The sequence below is a fragment of the Bos indicus genome, chromosome 6 (genome assembly GCF_029378745.1).
Source record: "Bos indicus isolate NIAB-ARS_2022 breed Sahiwal x Tharparkar chromosome 6, NIAB-ARS_B.indTharparkar_mat_pri_1.0, whole genome shotgun sequence".
NCBI classification, from domain to species: Eukaryota; Metazoa; Chordata; class Mammalia; order Artiodactyla; family Bovidae; genus Bos; species Bos indicus.
The window spans coordinates 90054611-90069837 of NC_091765.1; the positions used below are offsets into that span (position 1 = coordinate 90054611).

Here is a 15227-nt window from a genome sequence, read left to right on the forward strand (position 1 = left end):
ACTTGCTAGGAACATTTGCCTTTGCGGCTGCCTTTAATATCAAACAAATGAAGGAATTATTAATTTATTAGGATAAAAAGAGTTACTTCTCTACTTGAATTTTTTGAAATTACTCCTCCTGGTCTCAACTTAGCAATCAGAATGTAAAGAATCCCACATTTATATGGGGTTGGTTTCTTTCTCATGCATGTATTCCTGAATGCCATGAGTCATCAAGGGGTGCTGCCTTTGTGATGCAACTATTATGACACCACATGATATCCTGTGATGCACCATAATGTCAAAATGCTTAATCTTAATGTGAAGTGGGTACAAAGTTCACGGCTTGAACGTATTGGAGGAGATTACTGATCACTTACTCTGTGAGTAGCTACATTTCTAAGGGTCACTTAGTTCTTCAGTGTGATTAATATAGTATAACTATCACAATGTTAAGGTTAATAATATTTAATAACAGTCAAGTTTATTTATTGTGTACTCACTACAAGTAGGATCTGTGCTATTGTTTATGTATCTTACCTAATCTGCTTAACGGCATGTGGGTATCTTTATTCTTATTTTCAGATGAGGAATCCAGAGTCTTTCAGATATTAAGTAATTTACTATATGGTGGAATTTGTATATGAAAACTCAATTGGTTTGAATCTCAAGTTGATACTAAGCACTCAGTCCCTATGATGCTATGTTATGTTCCACACCAATGTAAATTACCACCCTCTAAATTTCCAACTGGAAAAAGACAAGACAATTTCCAATGTAAAGAGCCCACTTTCACTTCAAAGTGAAACACTTTTGATGATAGGTGTGCACAACTTGCATTCACCTCAATAAGAAGAAGGGCTTCCCTGGTGGTTCAGCTGGTAAAGAATACGCCTGCAATGCAGGAGACCTGAGTTTGATCCCTGGGTTGGGAAGATCCCCTGGAGAAGGGAAAGGCTACCCACTCCAGTATTCTGGCCTGGAGAATTCCATGGACTGTATAGTCCATGGGGTCACAGAGTCAGACACGACTGAGCTACTTTCACTTTCACTTTCAATAAGAAGAAAGTAAGAAGAGAGGAAGAGAAGGATGAGAACAAAATCAAAACCTATGAGAGCAGAAAGATATACCAGCCTAGGCAACAATCTGCATGCTAAACAAAATCTCCACCATCTTTTGAAATCTGCTGGTAAGAATGTGAGTCTCTCTGAATCACAGTCACCTCATCCACCAAAAAAGATGACCATGCAGGCCCCTGCTTCACCCTGGAATGGGCAGGGTCATCTTTCTCATCTTATTTTCCACTCTTGGTCACACCTTGTCTTCAGGTATTCTTTTCATTTACACTTGCTTCTGGGAAGACCACTGAGTGACCTCTCCGTCTTGCCACAATGCTCTCCATGATACACAGAACAAAACTAAACTGCATCCTGGTTTTTCATGGCACTCAATCCTTCTTATCTGATATAAAAGACCTACTTTACTCTGCATCTGACTTTCACCTCCTTGAGCTACTGGGAACTGGTCATCATTTAATTATCTCCCTGCATAAAACAGAAAACAAGTGAAATACACAAAATATGGTCTCAACAAATGTCCAGTAGGAGCAAAGGCATGAGTCATGACTCTATTTTATCCTACTAAATGTAAAGTACTATTTAGCCTACATTATTATGACATGTCATTAAAAAATACACAACTTTAAAAAAAGTTTCCCAGAATTAGGACACGTACCACTGTGACCGACATTCCTAAAAAGAACTGTTTTACTGGAACAGTCACGGAAGAGACAGATACCTTCAGGACAAAGAAATACTTAGAACAATGCTTTTTTCTCTTCTTCAAGTCATGAAAAATCAAGTTCTGGAGTTGTCTCCATGTAGAAGTTAGTCAAATTAATCAATCTCTCCCTCTCTCTTCACTTTATCTGCTTGTCATGATTAAAATGCCCTGCTAGGTTCTAAATGGACTCTCAAAGCTGGCTCATTCTGTCTTGGGATTCCAGAAGCAAAATCTTGGCCACCATTCTTCGTCATCCAATCCCAATATGCTATCAGCAGAGACTATTCCTTTAGGTTAAATATTATTCTCCTGTAGAAATTCTCTTTTCAAAGAGAAGTTTAGTCTAAATCCTTTTATCAGAGTGGAAAGAGAGTTTAAGAGTGAGATGAGGTTGAAGATGAATCTGTCTGGCTCCTGCCATGACCAGCTGTGTGAAGTCCTCCCTGCCTTGTAAAGCTGACATTTGTCCCTCTTGTAAAACAGGGAAGATGATACTTAGACCTCCCTAGGTTTTGAGTGAGGTGGTATTGGTAATATTTTTAGTGTATTGTTCTGCCAAAAAAAAAAAAAAAAATCAATAAATAATAATTTTGACAAGGATGGGTCCCTGGGCCACAAAAATAAATTGGACGGGAGGTGGTTGGAAATTCTGACCACTTCACAGTGGGTGGGGAAGGGCCTCCGGGTGAGATAAGGTAAATAAAGCAGCTTCTCATTAGGAGGTGGGCTCTGTAGTCATATTATGACCGTTACTGTTAAAGACATCGGACCATTGTTAAGTCACTCCTGATCTTAAGGTACTTCAACATTTTAAAATGGAATTTTTTCTAGGTAATTCCTGTCTGTGGTAACACTAAGATCAACCAAAGTATATTCTGAGGATTTTCAGATGGGTTGAATGTTCGGGACTTCTGAATGTCAGCTCCTAGCTCCCAAACTCCACTCCTGTCCCTTGTATGGATCTGGTAATTTTTTTTTTTTCAGCTTGCAGCGAGAGGTTTAATTTTCACTTCCTTCCAGCGGCTCTCTGCGCTCTCAGGAGGTGGGGCGCCTGGCATCCGTGTGTGGTTTTCGGGTAGTAACTTCTTCCCGGGAGGCCGCCCGCCTCCACCCTCCGCCGCGGCGTGACGTCACGGGCGATGCCCGGGTCCCCGCCCGGCCTATAAAGCGGCAGGTGCGCGCAGCACCTCCGGAATGTTCGCACACCTGGTGCCCTAGCCTGAGCCCAGGGATCGCGAGGCGAGCTCCAGGAGCTGCCTCCAGTACCCCAGGCTGGCCGGGCCTGCGAGCTCGGCCACGCGGCCCCCAGCGTCCCAGCTCTCGGCCACCACCGCCTCTTCCCGCCTGCAGCTCCCGGCCGAGTTGCCCCAGAGACCGCGACGCCGCCGCTCCGAGGGACCAATGAGAGCCCCGCTGCTGCCGCCGGCGCCCGTGGTGCTGTCGCTCCTCATCTTTGGCTCAGGTGAGGACATCCCGGCTCTGAGCTGCCCGGAGCTTCTCCCACAGAGGCCAAACTGGTCGCCTCTTGGATTTTGCTGCTGATTCTTAAAAAAAAAAAAAAGAAAGCCGCCCCTGGGTGTCCCCCGACTCTGTCCGATGGGAGGTAATCGACATACCGGCCCCTCCTATGGAGGCTGAAAAAACAGGCCGGGTGTCTTAGAGGTTCCAGGCCAGCAGGAGGGTGCCTGAGAATCTTTGTACTCTCACTTTAGTCCAGAGGAAGGGGAGTTTAGAGATCCTGTAATCCATACCCTTCCTTTTACAGCGGTAAAGTGATTTCTAGAGATCTTGCAGAAGAGAAGTCCCAGACCAAGGAGTCCTATCTCCTACCTAAATTCTCCGTCTCCTCTGTCAAGTGATTTTGTTTTTACCATTCTAGAGGGCCTGGCATCGTCCCAGGAAGAGGTTCTACTTAAAAGCACCACTCTGACACTGTTTTGAGACCTAAAGAATCCGCCTGCCAAGTAGGAGACGAGGGTTCAAGCCCTAGGTTGGGAAGATCCCCTGGAGAAGGAAATGATAACCCACTCCAGGATTGTTGCCTGGAAAATTCCTTGAACAGAGGAGCCTGGCTTGCTACAGTCCATGGGGTCGCAAAATACTCCTATAAGATTTAGCCACTAAGCAACAAACGATAAAGCAGGGGCTTGAAACTGGCCCCCAAGTCTTACCTAGTCCCTAGTTTCTTCTCTGTGTGAGGGCAATAATAAGAAACAATGACAGTAAGAAAATTTATTACCAACTACTATTCATATTACTTTTTACATTTGATATGCATACTCTTTTTAAAAAGGTACTGCATGTGTTAAAAAGATATTGGGTTTATCTCTAGAATCTGTTTATTAAAATGGAACAGGTAACATTCTATTGTATATATATATATATGAAGTTATGGTCATATTTAGATGTTACCTCTTAAATAATTATATTACATTAATTTGCCTATTTGGTGGGGTTTTGATGTGGAAATTAATGTAGATTATCTGTGGAAAAGAAAACCTAAATAAAAGAAGCTCTGTAATTGGGACAGTTGAGTTTGCTTGTTGGCAGAGTATGAAGCAGCTTTCATAAGTGACTCAATCGCAAACAATAACACATGTGCCGTCACTGCTTTGAAGATAAACATTCCTCCCGAACAGAATTGACTGGAGAGAAAAGGCACCCCGCTTTACTTTTTCTTTTCTTCTCTTATTCTCGCTCCCATAGCCCATTATACTGCTGGATTAGACGTCAATGACACCTACTCTGGAAAAGGGGAACCATTTTCTGGGGACCACAGTGCTGACAGATTTGAGGTGAACTCAAGAAGTGAGATTTCCTCTGCAAGTGAAACGCCTCCTGGTGGCGAACTGTCCTCCGTGATCGACTATGACTATGCAGAAGAGTATGATAATGAACCACAGATATCTGGCTATATTGTAGATGATTCAGTCAGAGGTGAGTAGAGGAGAAGGTGACAGTATAGCCTATAAGATATGTGGTTTGTATGAGCAAAGCTGCTTCAAGAAAAGCCTCTCCAAGATCTTCCAGTGGCTTTCTTGTGTGTATGACTGTTGTGCATCCTGCTAGTTAAGCTGGAAACTGAGATAGAAGGAGCTTTTAGTAGGCACAACCTTTGTGTCCGGAGCTCTAACAAACGTTTCATGTCTGGTAAGTCTAATCTTCACAACTTTATAAAGTAGGAATTGTTATCATTTTACAGATGTGATAACTGAAGCTTAAGAAGGTTAAGCACTTTGCCCAAAGTTCCACAGCCAGAATGAGAAACTCCAATCTGTTGGATTTCAGATACTCTGCCACATGACCACTCCCCGATGTGAAAAACCAATGTAGACATCAACCAACCCTATATACTTTATATCAGCTTTTATAGCCACTCCCCACCACCATTTTTCTCTAAATAACTCAGTTGGACACAAATAGGGCTTCCCTCATAGCTCAGTTGGTAAAGAATCTGCCTGCAGTGCAGGAGACCCAGGTAAGGGAACAGAAAGATGTAATGGGAAAAGAATGATTGGATCTTAGCACTGTGTATTGTGTTGCAACATTGGCATTAGTAATATCACTTTCTGGAAATATTAAAGAACAAATATGCATGGATTTTATGTCACTAACATCTCTGTTTAACCCTAAATCTCAATTGTCAGTTAAATAATAGTGACCTATAATTTCTTCTCTTCTGCTGTTATCTGATTTTTCAAAAAGAGCATTTACTTAAAATGAGGGTACCAGAGTAAGAGGTCACTATTGTTCATTACTCTCATATTACTTTGGAGTTTGAGGGCAGATGAGGTCATCAGTAAATCAAATCTAAATATCCTAGGAGCATCCATTATGAAGGCAGGGTTTAAAGCGTCCTCTTTCCTGATCTTAGTTTCCCTGACTCCTCCCCTCTGTCTAGCTCCCAGAACTGGTGAAGGAATAGCAAGTGATAACATGAAGACAGTGGCAGGTGGGAAAAGTTTTATCAAACACTCCATTTTCCTCCCTTGCTCCACACCTCCCTTATGTGCTTTTACATAAGGTGGGAAAGGGGTCCATTTCTTATTTTGGGAGGGGGATGAGATGAGACCATTAAGACTCTAGAAATTTTTCTCTTAAAGATGTTTCAAGTTGGCATTTCATAAGGCCAAATGAATTGATGGTGATGAATGAAAATGGTTAGGGGCCAAAATTACAATACACTGTAAAATACAGTGAAAATTGCTCCATGAAGATAATGTCTATTGTAGCACTTCAGCATAGTGACTGTCTCTGTTTAAAATTTGTAATGTATCTGTAAAGTGCTGTAATATTGATTTAAACTGTCTCTGTTAGAGGAACTGTTCTAATTTGGGGTACTTTTCTCATCATCAGAGGGAAGTTTCAACACAAAAATTGCATAGCCACCTATTAAACATTGCTCCTAATTTGACTATTGTTAATGTTGATATAATGACTGCTAAAATACTCAAAGTATTTAATTTTTCATTACCTTAATCACAGGGCTCCAGCTTTGCTACCCTTCCTTATGTTTCTAGAGTTCTCTATTTACTGAGCACTGCAGAACCATTTTGACTAACTTTATTATGACTTTATGACTCTTTTCTCTGGGCTCACTAAATACTTGCTCAGATAAACCTATGCAGAGATTAGTAAGACAAAATGCACAGCTCTAACATAGAAACTCCTCCTTCCTATGTTTAATGTGTGGGTAAACTATACCCTGCATAGCTATAACACTGAACAAAGGTTTCTGTGAATCTGAAGAGTTAGGATGAACCCATGAAGCATCAAGTACAAATATTTCTGGACTCTGTTTTTCAAATAGATTGATTATAGAAATTAGCCCCCAGAAGGTATCAATTAATTATAATCTGTTGTAATCTGGGAGTTGAAGAAAGTTAACTCTAATGTATAATTCTGTTCTTTTCACCTCAGGTAATAACACACCAATTCCCAACTATGATAGCACAAGACTGATATGAGTAAAGAAAATCATCAAATATACTCAAACCCCACTTTAATTAATGGAACTGAGCTTTTCCAAGAGAAAACATAATGTAATTGGGTATTAATAGGCTTTAACATTCCAGCACTGCCATTTTCTAGCTACTGTTTTAGTGCAATTTACTTGTCTTTACTCGACTCTACTTTTTCTCATCTGTATCATGTGGATAGTAACAATACATTCAACTGTAATTTGGGTTTAATTAAATTAATGCTTGTTACCAAGAACCTGGTATGAATTAAAGTAAAAACAAATGTTTAAAATATTTCATGGATTTTCTTAGACAAGTAACTCCTATTATTCCTGTTATCAGTAGTAGTAATACTGATACAAATAAATCAAAATATGTTTTTAAGCTAATAAAATAACAAATGTGTTCAGATTCTAAGTGCCACATAATACAGATATTGTCTTTGTTCAATTATTGTATATGAGTTGTGTTAAAAAATGAGACTGATACGGCTGTTACCCTGTGAACTTACTGCTAGGACATTTTTCTCTCATGTCTTCAAAATGGTGTTCCACGTGAAGAGAGACTTTTGTCAATAGATCTTTTCTTTTTTATTTTTTTAGTTGAACAGGTAGTTAAGCCTAAGAAAAACAAAACGGAAAGTGAAAAGACTTCAGATAAACCCAAGAGAAAGAAAAAGGGAGGCAAAAATGGAAAAAATAGAAGAAACAGAAAGAAGAAAAATCTGTGTGATACAGAATTTCAAAATTTCTGCATTCATGGAAAATGTACATTTTTAGAGCAACTGGAAACAGTATCATGCCAGTAAGTTACCCTAAATCATATGGAATTCTATATTTCTAACACTGTGTATGAAACCCCTAGTTGCAGAAAACCATTTGTGTTTTTTTTCAATGTATAAACCAAGAGTTGGCAAACTTCCTTAAAGAAGGAGATATGAAATATTTTGGTTGTTGTGGGTCAAGATTATGTACGGTTATCATATAACCAATTAAAACATGGCCATTTAAAACTGTTAAAAAAAAAAAAAAACATTTTTCAGCTTGCGTGCTATAAAAGACCTAGCAAATGGCCAGATTTGACCCGTGGGCAATAGTTTGCTGAACCCTGGTGGAAATCATCATTTCGCAATATATATTTTACAAAACCTCTTGATAAAAAAGGAACTAAGGTAGTTTTCACTTAATGTTGTTCTTGCTTCCTTCTCCCTAAAAGCTGCTAGCACATTAAATGGTAGTGGAATGTATTAGCTGCATAACAAGCCACTGAATTCATCAGTTGGTCATACAAGGAGCACAAAGAATGAAAAGGCGTGTCCTCTTGGAATATCACACTCAGACTAATCTCAACTTGTTCTTATACTAATACACCTTAGGCGCGAATGCATTCTACAGCTCATCATTTTGAAATACAAATAAATGCCTGGACTGATTTTTTGAATGCTAGAATTAATGATGGTTTGTGATCTGGAAAGTAAATGTGATTATTGGAATCTTTTCAGTGATTATAATTTTAAAATGTGGGTTCTTTGCAGATGTTATCCAGAGTACTTTGGTGAACGATGTGGGGAAAAGTCCATGAAGACTCAGAGCATGGTCGACAGCGATTTATCAAAAATTGCTTTAGCAGCTATAGCTGCTTTCGTCTCTGCCATGACCTTCACAGCTATTGCTGTTTTTATTACAATCCTGTAAGTAAGGCATGTCTTTAAAATCCCTAATAAAGTAATGCCAGGTTGATTTTTTTCAGGATTTCTATCTTAATGTGGTATCATATTTTACGTGAGTTATTCTATTAGTGGTACGTGATATTTGGCCATATCTTTACCCTTCATTGACAATTCACAGAATATGGTTAAATGTATTCCTTTGGCCACCATTGAAACTTAATATATGAACCCCTTTTCTTGAACTTAAAAATTGATGGTTTTGTTTCATGTTATATGTCTACTCATGGCTACTTCTGAATCTCAGATTGTTAATATCTTCCATTAGTATATTATGCTTAAGCAAGCTTCCCCAGAAGCTAATTAGGAACTAGGTTGTCAGAGACATTGCTTTGATACTAAAAAGTCACAAAGAGCTTCAAGCCAGGAGCCAAGAAAAGATGTCTTCTGCTTCTGTCAGAATGCAAAATTCTGAGTTAGGAATTTGATAACATGGTACTGACTTATTAGAGCTTATGCCTATTTTGTTATTGTCAAATGAAGTATGGGAATTCAATTACTAAAAAAAAAAAGAAAAAAAAAAAGTTTCCTCCATATGGCATGGCGTAGGAAGCAGGGACAATTCTATTACTGTTTCATTCTAGCAGTATCTTCCCTGTGCTCATAATAACAGATCACTTACTTCACTTCATGACCAATGAATGTTAGAACTAGACTGTCCTAGGTAGTAGCCACTGGTGGGTATGTAAAAATGGCATTGTCTGTCAAACAAAAGTCAGTAGATTAAGGAGCTTCAGGGAGGGTGTGAATGGCTCTGTAATGACTCATGTGCTACTGGAGCTTGGGAAAAGCAAGACTCATTATTCTAATTTTAGGTCTTGGTAAATTACTTTTAACAACTGGATTGTATACATGATCTACTACTCCTGCCATTCAGGAAACAAGGAATTATCTTCTGTCATTGTTTACTATTATTTTAAACTCATATCAGCTAATGATAAAATGCCAGGTAAAACACAATTTTATGATGCACGTAAAGTTTGATGTGTGGTTTAAATTTGTTTTGCACATCCGAGAAATTATTTCAGTCTGTTGGTACCTCAAGCCTGATATGATATGCCAGTGTGTTTAGGAAAAATACACTCAGACACCATTATTATTTGACGTAGAATGACAGAAGAAGAAACTGCCAGTTAGGGAAGATGTTTTGAAAGAATTATTCAAAAACTCATAATTATTCAAATTGAAATATTTAATAATCCTTTGGAAAAGTATGGAAAAGCTTTGTCATGTTTTCCTTTTCTCTTGTATTCTTCCCTGTATTTGAAACACATCGCAAATACCAGCCTAAGACACAGTTGCTGCTTTTACATAACTGAAATCAGTTTTTTCCCAAACATCACAACAAAAGTTCTTAAGATTTTAATAATAACATTTAGTAGATAAAAAAGCTAATAAAAATTGAATTGCTTGAGCAACACTAAAACATTTCAGACCATTGAGTTTTTTGAGTATCAGGTAGCAATAAATTAGAAATATTTATTATATTTAGAAATAAAATCAATTTGTTTTTAAGCCTGTATATAAAAAAACAAAACCTAAGCATTTACATTAGTTTGTACAGCCCTTCTGTGGTAAAACTATACTATCTTCTTCCAGCTGTGCCTGCAATTGTGCTGGTTCGGGGAAAAATATGGATATGTTTCATGCCTTCTAAAAGTTTGCATCCCAATGCACATTTGTTTAAATCTCAGAATATGTTTATATAAAATCAACATAAAGATTCCCTTAAAAGAACATTGTGATACTTTTTACCTGGGTTTAGTTTTTTGGGTTTGGTGGAGTGGTCCTTAAATGTACAGTGGTCCATAGGACTCATGAAAGAAATTCCCTGTGCTCATGAAACCCCAGTCAATGTATATATGAATAGAACTTTGATGACAGTAGAATATCTTGTTCTCTGAAGGCTTCGAAGACGATACCTCAGGGGATATGAAGGTGTCGCTGAAGAACGAAAGAAACTTCGACAAGAAAATGGAAATGCACATGCTGTAGCATAACTGAAGGTATTATTGCAGGTTGGAGTTTTAAAAGATATCTTTAAATAATATTTTACAATTTTAAAAATATAACGTCTATTATCTGAAGAAAAATGAGAAAAGCAAGTTTTCTTAATGGTACACTATGAACATTGGCTACACAAAGGTGTTATTCTTTCAGCTTGAGTTGCAGTTCCATACTGAGAATGGACCATGTCCTTACTATGCCAAGGGATAGAAAAGTGAAGGAGACACAAATTCTGTTCTCAAAGAGCTTAGTGTTTTGAAGATAGAAAAAGATGCAAGAAACAAGAATATCAGGGGGAGTAAAATATATGTCATAAAAAAGGAACTAATGGACTATGAGGAGTTTCCAGCAAAGGAGAGATAGAATCCAGTGGGCTGCATTTAGGGAGCAGAAAAAGATGCGATAGAGGATGGCATTGGAAGTGAGCCTCAAAGAACTGATGAGACTGGGACATGTGATTATAAGTGGAAAGGAAGATAAATAGTGTGAGATGGGCTAGATTATTTTAGAAAGGTTTGAAAGATGACCTAGTTCTAATGGTGTTGGAGGAGATAAGGTTGAACTGATAGGCTGAGCTCACATGGTGGAGAGCCAACATCAGGGCACCTGCACTACAAATGTGAGGAAGTAGAAACACCAGTGGGATATCCTTGCACAGAAAAGAGGCAGGAATGGAGAGGGGCTCACACTTGAGAGGTAACTTGGTTAGTGTACAGATTGTAGTTCCTATTTTTTAAAAAAAAATTTTTTTTGTAAAGAGAGAGAGCTGAGCATGTTGTATGGAGAAAGTATGGAGAGGGATATTTCGTTGACAACTAAAGTCAACAGCTGATGAAGCAAACTTCCACAGGAAGGGGGAGGCAAGGAGATCAAGGACGCTCTTAATGTCAGTCAAAAGAAGGAACTCCATTTCCTCAGACATTTTGGAAAGAGGTCACATCCTCAAGTTATTGGGTTGGCCAAAAAGTATGTTAGGATTTTTCATTACAATCTTACAGAAAAACTCAAATGCACTTTTTGGCCAGCCCAATATTATTTTTTGCCTTCGATTGTTTTAAGAATTACTTGAGATACTTGCTAAATATGCACATTTCTAAGCCAAATCCTAAATCTACTAAGTCTGCGATTCCATCTTTTATTAACATTCCAGATGCTTGAAGAACACTATCTTTAGCATTGGTTAAGTACAGGCATTGTGTTCTGAGCCTATTACAGAATTAGCTCAGTAAGTCATGAAATAGATAATTATCCATGCCAGTGCTATACTCAATACTTATTCATCAAAAGTTATTAATGAATTGGCTTAATGTTCTGAAGCTAAAGTCACCAGCATGAATAAGAGTTTATTTTTGGTTCTTTAGTGCAATTGAAATTTCTCAAAGGAGGTCCGGAATGACTTTAGGAAAAGGAATATGCTGTGTTGGCATATTGTGGCTACCTATTAACTGGTAGCTACTATTATTATGCCCTTGGTACTAATTATCCTAAATTAACTGTATATCATAAATATACTGAGCCACTTAATCTTTGTTTTTAATTATGTCCGCTTCATAGATTTGGTTAGGAAAACTATTTCTCATCACTATTCTCAGTGCTGCAATTTTAATAAACAGAATTTGATGAAACAGGTTTGACCACACAGTCTTCTACCCAAGTATGCATATAACTGAAGCAGATGTGAAAGACAGATTCAAGTCAGAAGGGCTAGTTTGTCTCTGAAAAGCTTTTAGCACTTTCCACAAGACATCCTAGGGGAAAAAAAAAATTGGCAGAAATTCTGATTGATGATTATTCTTTGACCTTATCTCAAAGCTATGTTGGAATTGGGCTGTCTCTAACAGTTCATTTTATTTTCCAACAGGGTATCAGATCGGAGTCACTGCCAAGTCACAGCTGCAAGTGATACATTGGTTCTTCTTTTCAGCAAATCCCAAGAAAACAGAACCTTTTCGTTCTGATGGTTTTAAACTTTCAATTGTCACTTTTTAATGCTAAGTCTTATTTCTGTACATAAAGATGCATGGAGATAAAAACTATTTTTTCAAGTTGTAAATAATTTATTTAATATTTAATGGAAGTGTATTTATTTTACAGTTCATTAAACTTTTTTTTTAATCAAACAGATTGAGAGTTTGAATGTGACTTTTGAGATTGTAAGACTTTAGGGTATTTGTCTAACATTTAAATGATCATTTTAAAAGGAGTTCCTTTCCTTTTTTTTTTTTTTTACTGTTTTGATGTTTATTTTCAAAACTTAACTGTTTTCTTAGAAAGTACTCTTAATGGGAAAATTATTAACTAGAGTCACTTAAAGTGAAGTCGCTCAGTTGTGTCTGACTCTTTGCAACCCCATGGACACCAGACACCAGGCTCCTCCGTCCATGGGATTTTCTAGGCAAGAGTACTGGAGTGGGTTGCCATTTCCTTTTCCAGGGAACTTCCTGACCCAGGGATTGAACCCAGGTCTCCCACACTGTAGACAGATGCTTTACCATCTGAGCCACCAGGGAAGTCACTTAGTCCTCCCACAAATACTGATGTCCCAAACTTCTCTTTCTTATTCCACATAGAACTTATTGCAAGTCCAATAAATTATAAAAGCTTCTAAAATCAACATGTGGTATAGCTTCTCTATTACAGTAGACATAGATATTATAAAAGAGAGAAAATATATTGCCCATCATTATCATCACCATAAACAAGAAAGGAATAAGGTTTGAACATGGCCTTTTGCATGAACCAGGAAGTATTTAGATTTTAGACTTCTTTCCCTAATATCACGACATAAATGTATAAAGCAACTAAAACCCACTCTTCTTTTTCTCCACTTGCTCCTCTTTTCTTACATTATTTTAAACAAATACATGTGTATTTCTGGTGAATGTTCTTTCAAAAGCATTAAGGTCGTGGAATGATTCACAGTCATCCCTGGCTGGTCAACTAAGTTACCTGGGTGAAAAACAAAATAAGCTTTCTGTTGTGCAGGGTATATTTTGAGAATATTCACCAGTAATAAGCATATTTCCAGCAATCATCTCATGGAATTTCATGGATGAGAGGTGCCTCAAATATCAACACTTCCATCTGTCTCTAATGTGTGTGGTTGCTCAGTCATGTCCTACTCTTTGTTACCCTTTGGACTGTAGCCCTCCAGGTTCCTCTGTGCACGGAATTTTTCAGGCAAAAATGCTGGAGTGGGTTGCCATTTCCTCTTACAGGTAATGTTCCCGACCCAGGGACTGAACCCATGTCTCCTGCAACTCTGGCATTACAGGCGGATGGATTCTATACCTACTGAGCCACTGGGATTTCCAAATCCTTGCCCAGTGATCATCTAACCAATTGGCTTCCAGTCTCACACATTATTAGTTGAGTTTTAAATGTCAAAGTGGCAATCCTCATCCCAACCCTGCCACTCTCCTCACAGTTTCTGACTTAAATGGTCAGGGGTGGGTCATTGGTCCCTGTATTTTTTAAACATTCCTATTTACAACCAGTGTTGAGAACCTCTGGTTCTCACACCTAAAGTATATATTTTCTGCACACCTGAAGTATATACATTTTCTGCACACCTAAAGTATACATTTCCCTCAGCATCAGCTACTGATTATTTATTGTGGATGACTCAAATATAGTGCTAGGGATATAAGACAAAAAAAGCCTTTATTTTGGGACATTTACCACCAAACTGGTGGGAGAGTGTGTCTTGTCAACACAGTGCAGTAAATAGCTGGATTAAGATATGTACCAGGAATTCATAGAATTTAGAGGAGCTCTTATCCAGACCAGGCTGACTGAGGCAGGAAGGGTTTCTTGAAGAGGGCCCACCCGAGATAATCTTTGAAGGATGAGTAGGAGTTACGTAGGAAACCATTAGAGTCACAAGCAAATTACAAAGTCATCAAAGAGTATGCCTCAAAAAGGAAAATATATAAAATAGTTCAGGATTACTGAAACAAAAGGTAAAGTCAAGAGAGTCTATAACGCAAGTTGGAGTGGTCAGATCAGGGGCACACAGGGCCCTTAACTTACACTGTAAGTTAAATGAGGAACGACTGAAGCCAGCTGATCAGGGATAGTACTGATCACTTGTATTTCAAATAGGTTAACAGTCAACCATATGGTGAAGCCCAAAGCCAGAGGTAGGAACATTAGCTTGGAAGCAGTTGAAATATCCCAAGAGTGAAAAGAAAAACAGTTGAAGTTGGGAAGTTAAGGGAGGGAATGAGAAACCCAACATGTATTTGGAGATGTTTTTGTAGATTGAAAAACCAAAAAGCTGAGGGAACAAGATAGTGAGAGGAGAGAAGATATCTGGAGTGGCCTTCAGGTTCCTGGATTTAGTGGCTAGGAAGATAGTGATACAATTTTAAGTAGCCGTCTCTTGAACTAGCTTATTGAATATTCTAAAAGAAAAGCATGGCTTTTTAGTTATACTTGAATGAAGAATGTCTCTTCTGTATTTCATAAAATCAACCTTTCTAGTTTTTAATGGATTTGTGGAGAAATGAGTACCAGCCTGAACAATCAGTCAACTGAATCAATGCTGGCCCTCACCTCCCAGCTGAAATTGAGCAGATGAGAGGAAAAACTAGGTCTACAAGTGTGATAATAAATGCAGCCTTGGATCTGTTGAGTTTGAGATGTCAGGAGATATCTATCAATAGGAAGCAGTTGGATACATAAGTTTGAAATCCAGTGAGGTGAAGAATTATACATTGAGAGTTGTCAAAATATATATGTTGTAACTGAAGCCACAAAATGCTCAAGA

General features: G+C 38.2%; 1 protein-coding gene across 3 annotated transcripts; it reads left to right on the forward strand.

The window, feature by feature from the left end:
* The first annotated feature begins 261 nt into the window (after positions 1–261).
* AREG (amphiregulin) lies at positions 262–12569 on the forward strand. Of its 3 annotated transcripts, XM_070791590.1 has the most exons (7): positions 262–362; positions 3113–3224; positions 4469–4699; positions 7326–7527; positions 8258–8413; positions 10356–10455; positions 12318–12569. In XM_070791590.1, exons 2-6 carry the CDS (start codon positions 3164–3166, stop codon positions 10447–10449), a joined length of 744 nt encoding a protein of 247 aa, XP_070647691.1. In that variant the 5' UTR covers positions 262–362; positions 3113–3163; the 3' UTR covers positions 10450–10455; positions 12318–12569. The 3 variants fall into 3 exon arrangements, with proteins under 3 accessions (XP_070647691.1, XP_019817719.2, XP_019817718.2); XM_019962160.2 differs by lacking the exon at positions 262–362 and having other exon boundaries at positions 2775–3224; positions 10356–10467; XM_019962159.2 differs by lacking the exon at positions 262–362 and having other exon boundaries at positions 2780–3224.
* The last annotated feature ends 2658 nt before the right edge of the window (positions 12570–15227 follow it).

Bases quoted from the DNA above. Each gene is read 5' to 3' on its own strand.
- AREG (XM_070791590.1), top strand. From the start codon at position 3,164: ATGAGAGCCCCGCTGCTGCCGCCGGCGCCCGTGGTGCTGTCGCTCCTC. The intron at 4,700-7,325 runs GTGAGTAGAGGA...TTATTTTTTTAG, and splicing joins TGTAGATGATTCAGTCAGAG to TTGAACAGGTAGTTAAGCCT. The intron at 7,528-8,257 runs GTAAGTTACCCT...GGTTCTTTGCAG, and splicing joins CTGGAAACAGTATCATGCCA to ATGTTATCCAGAGTACTTTG.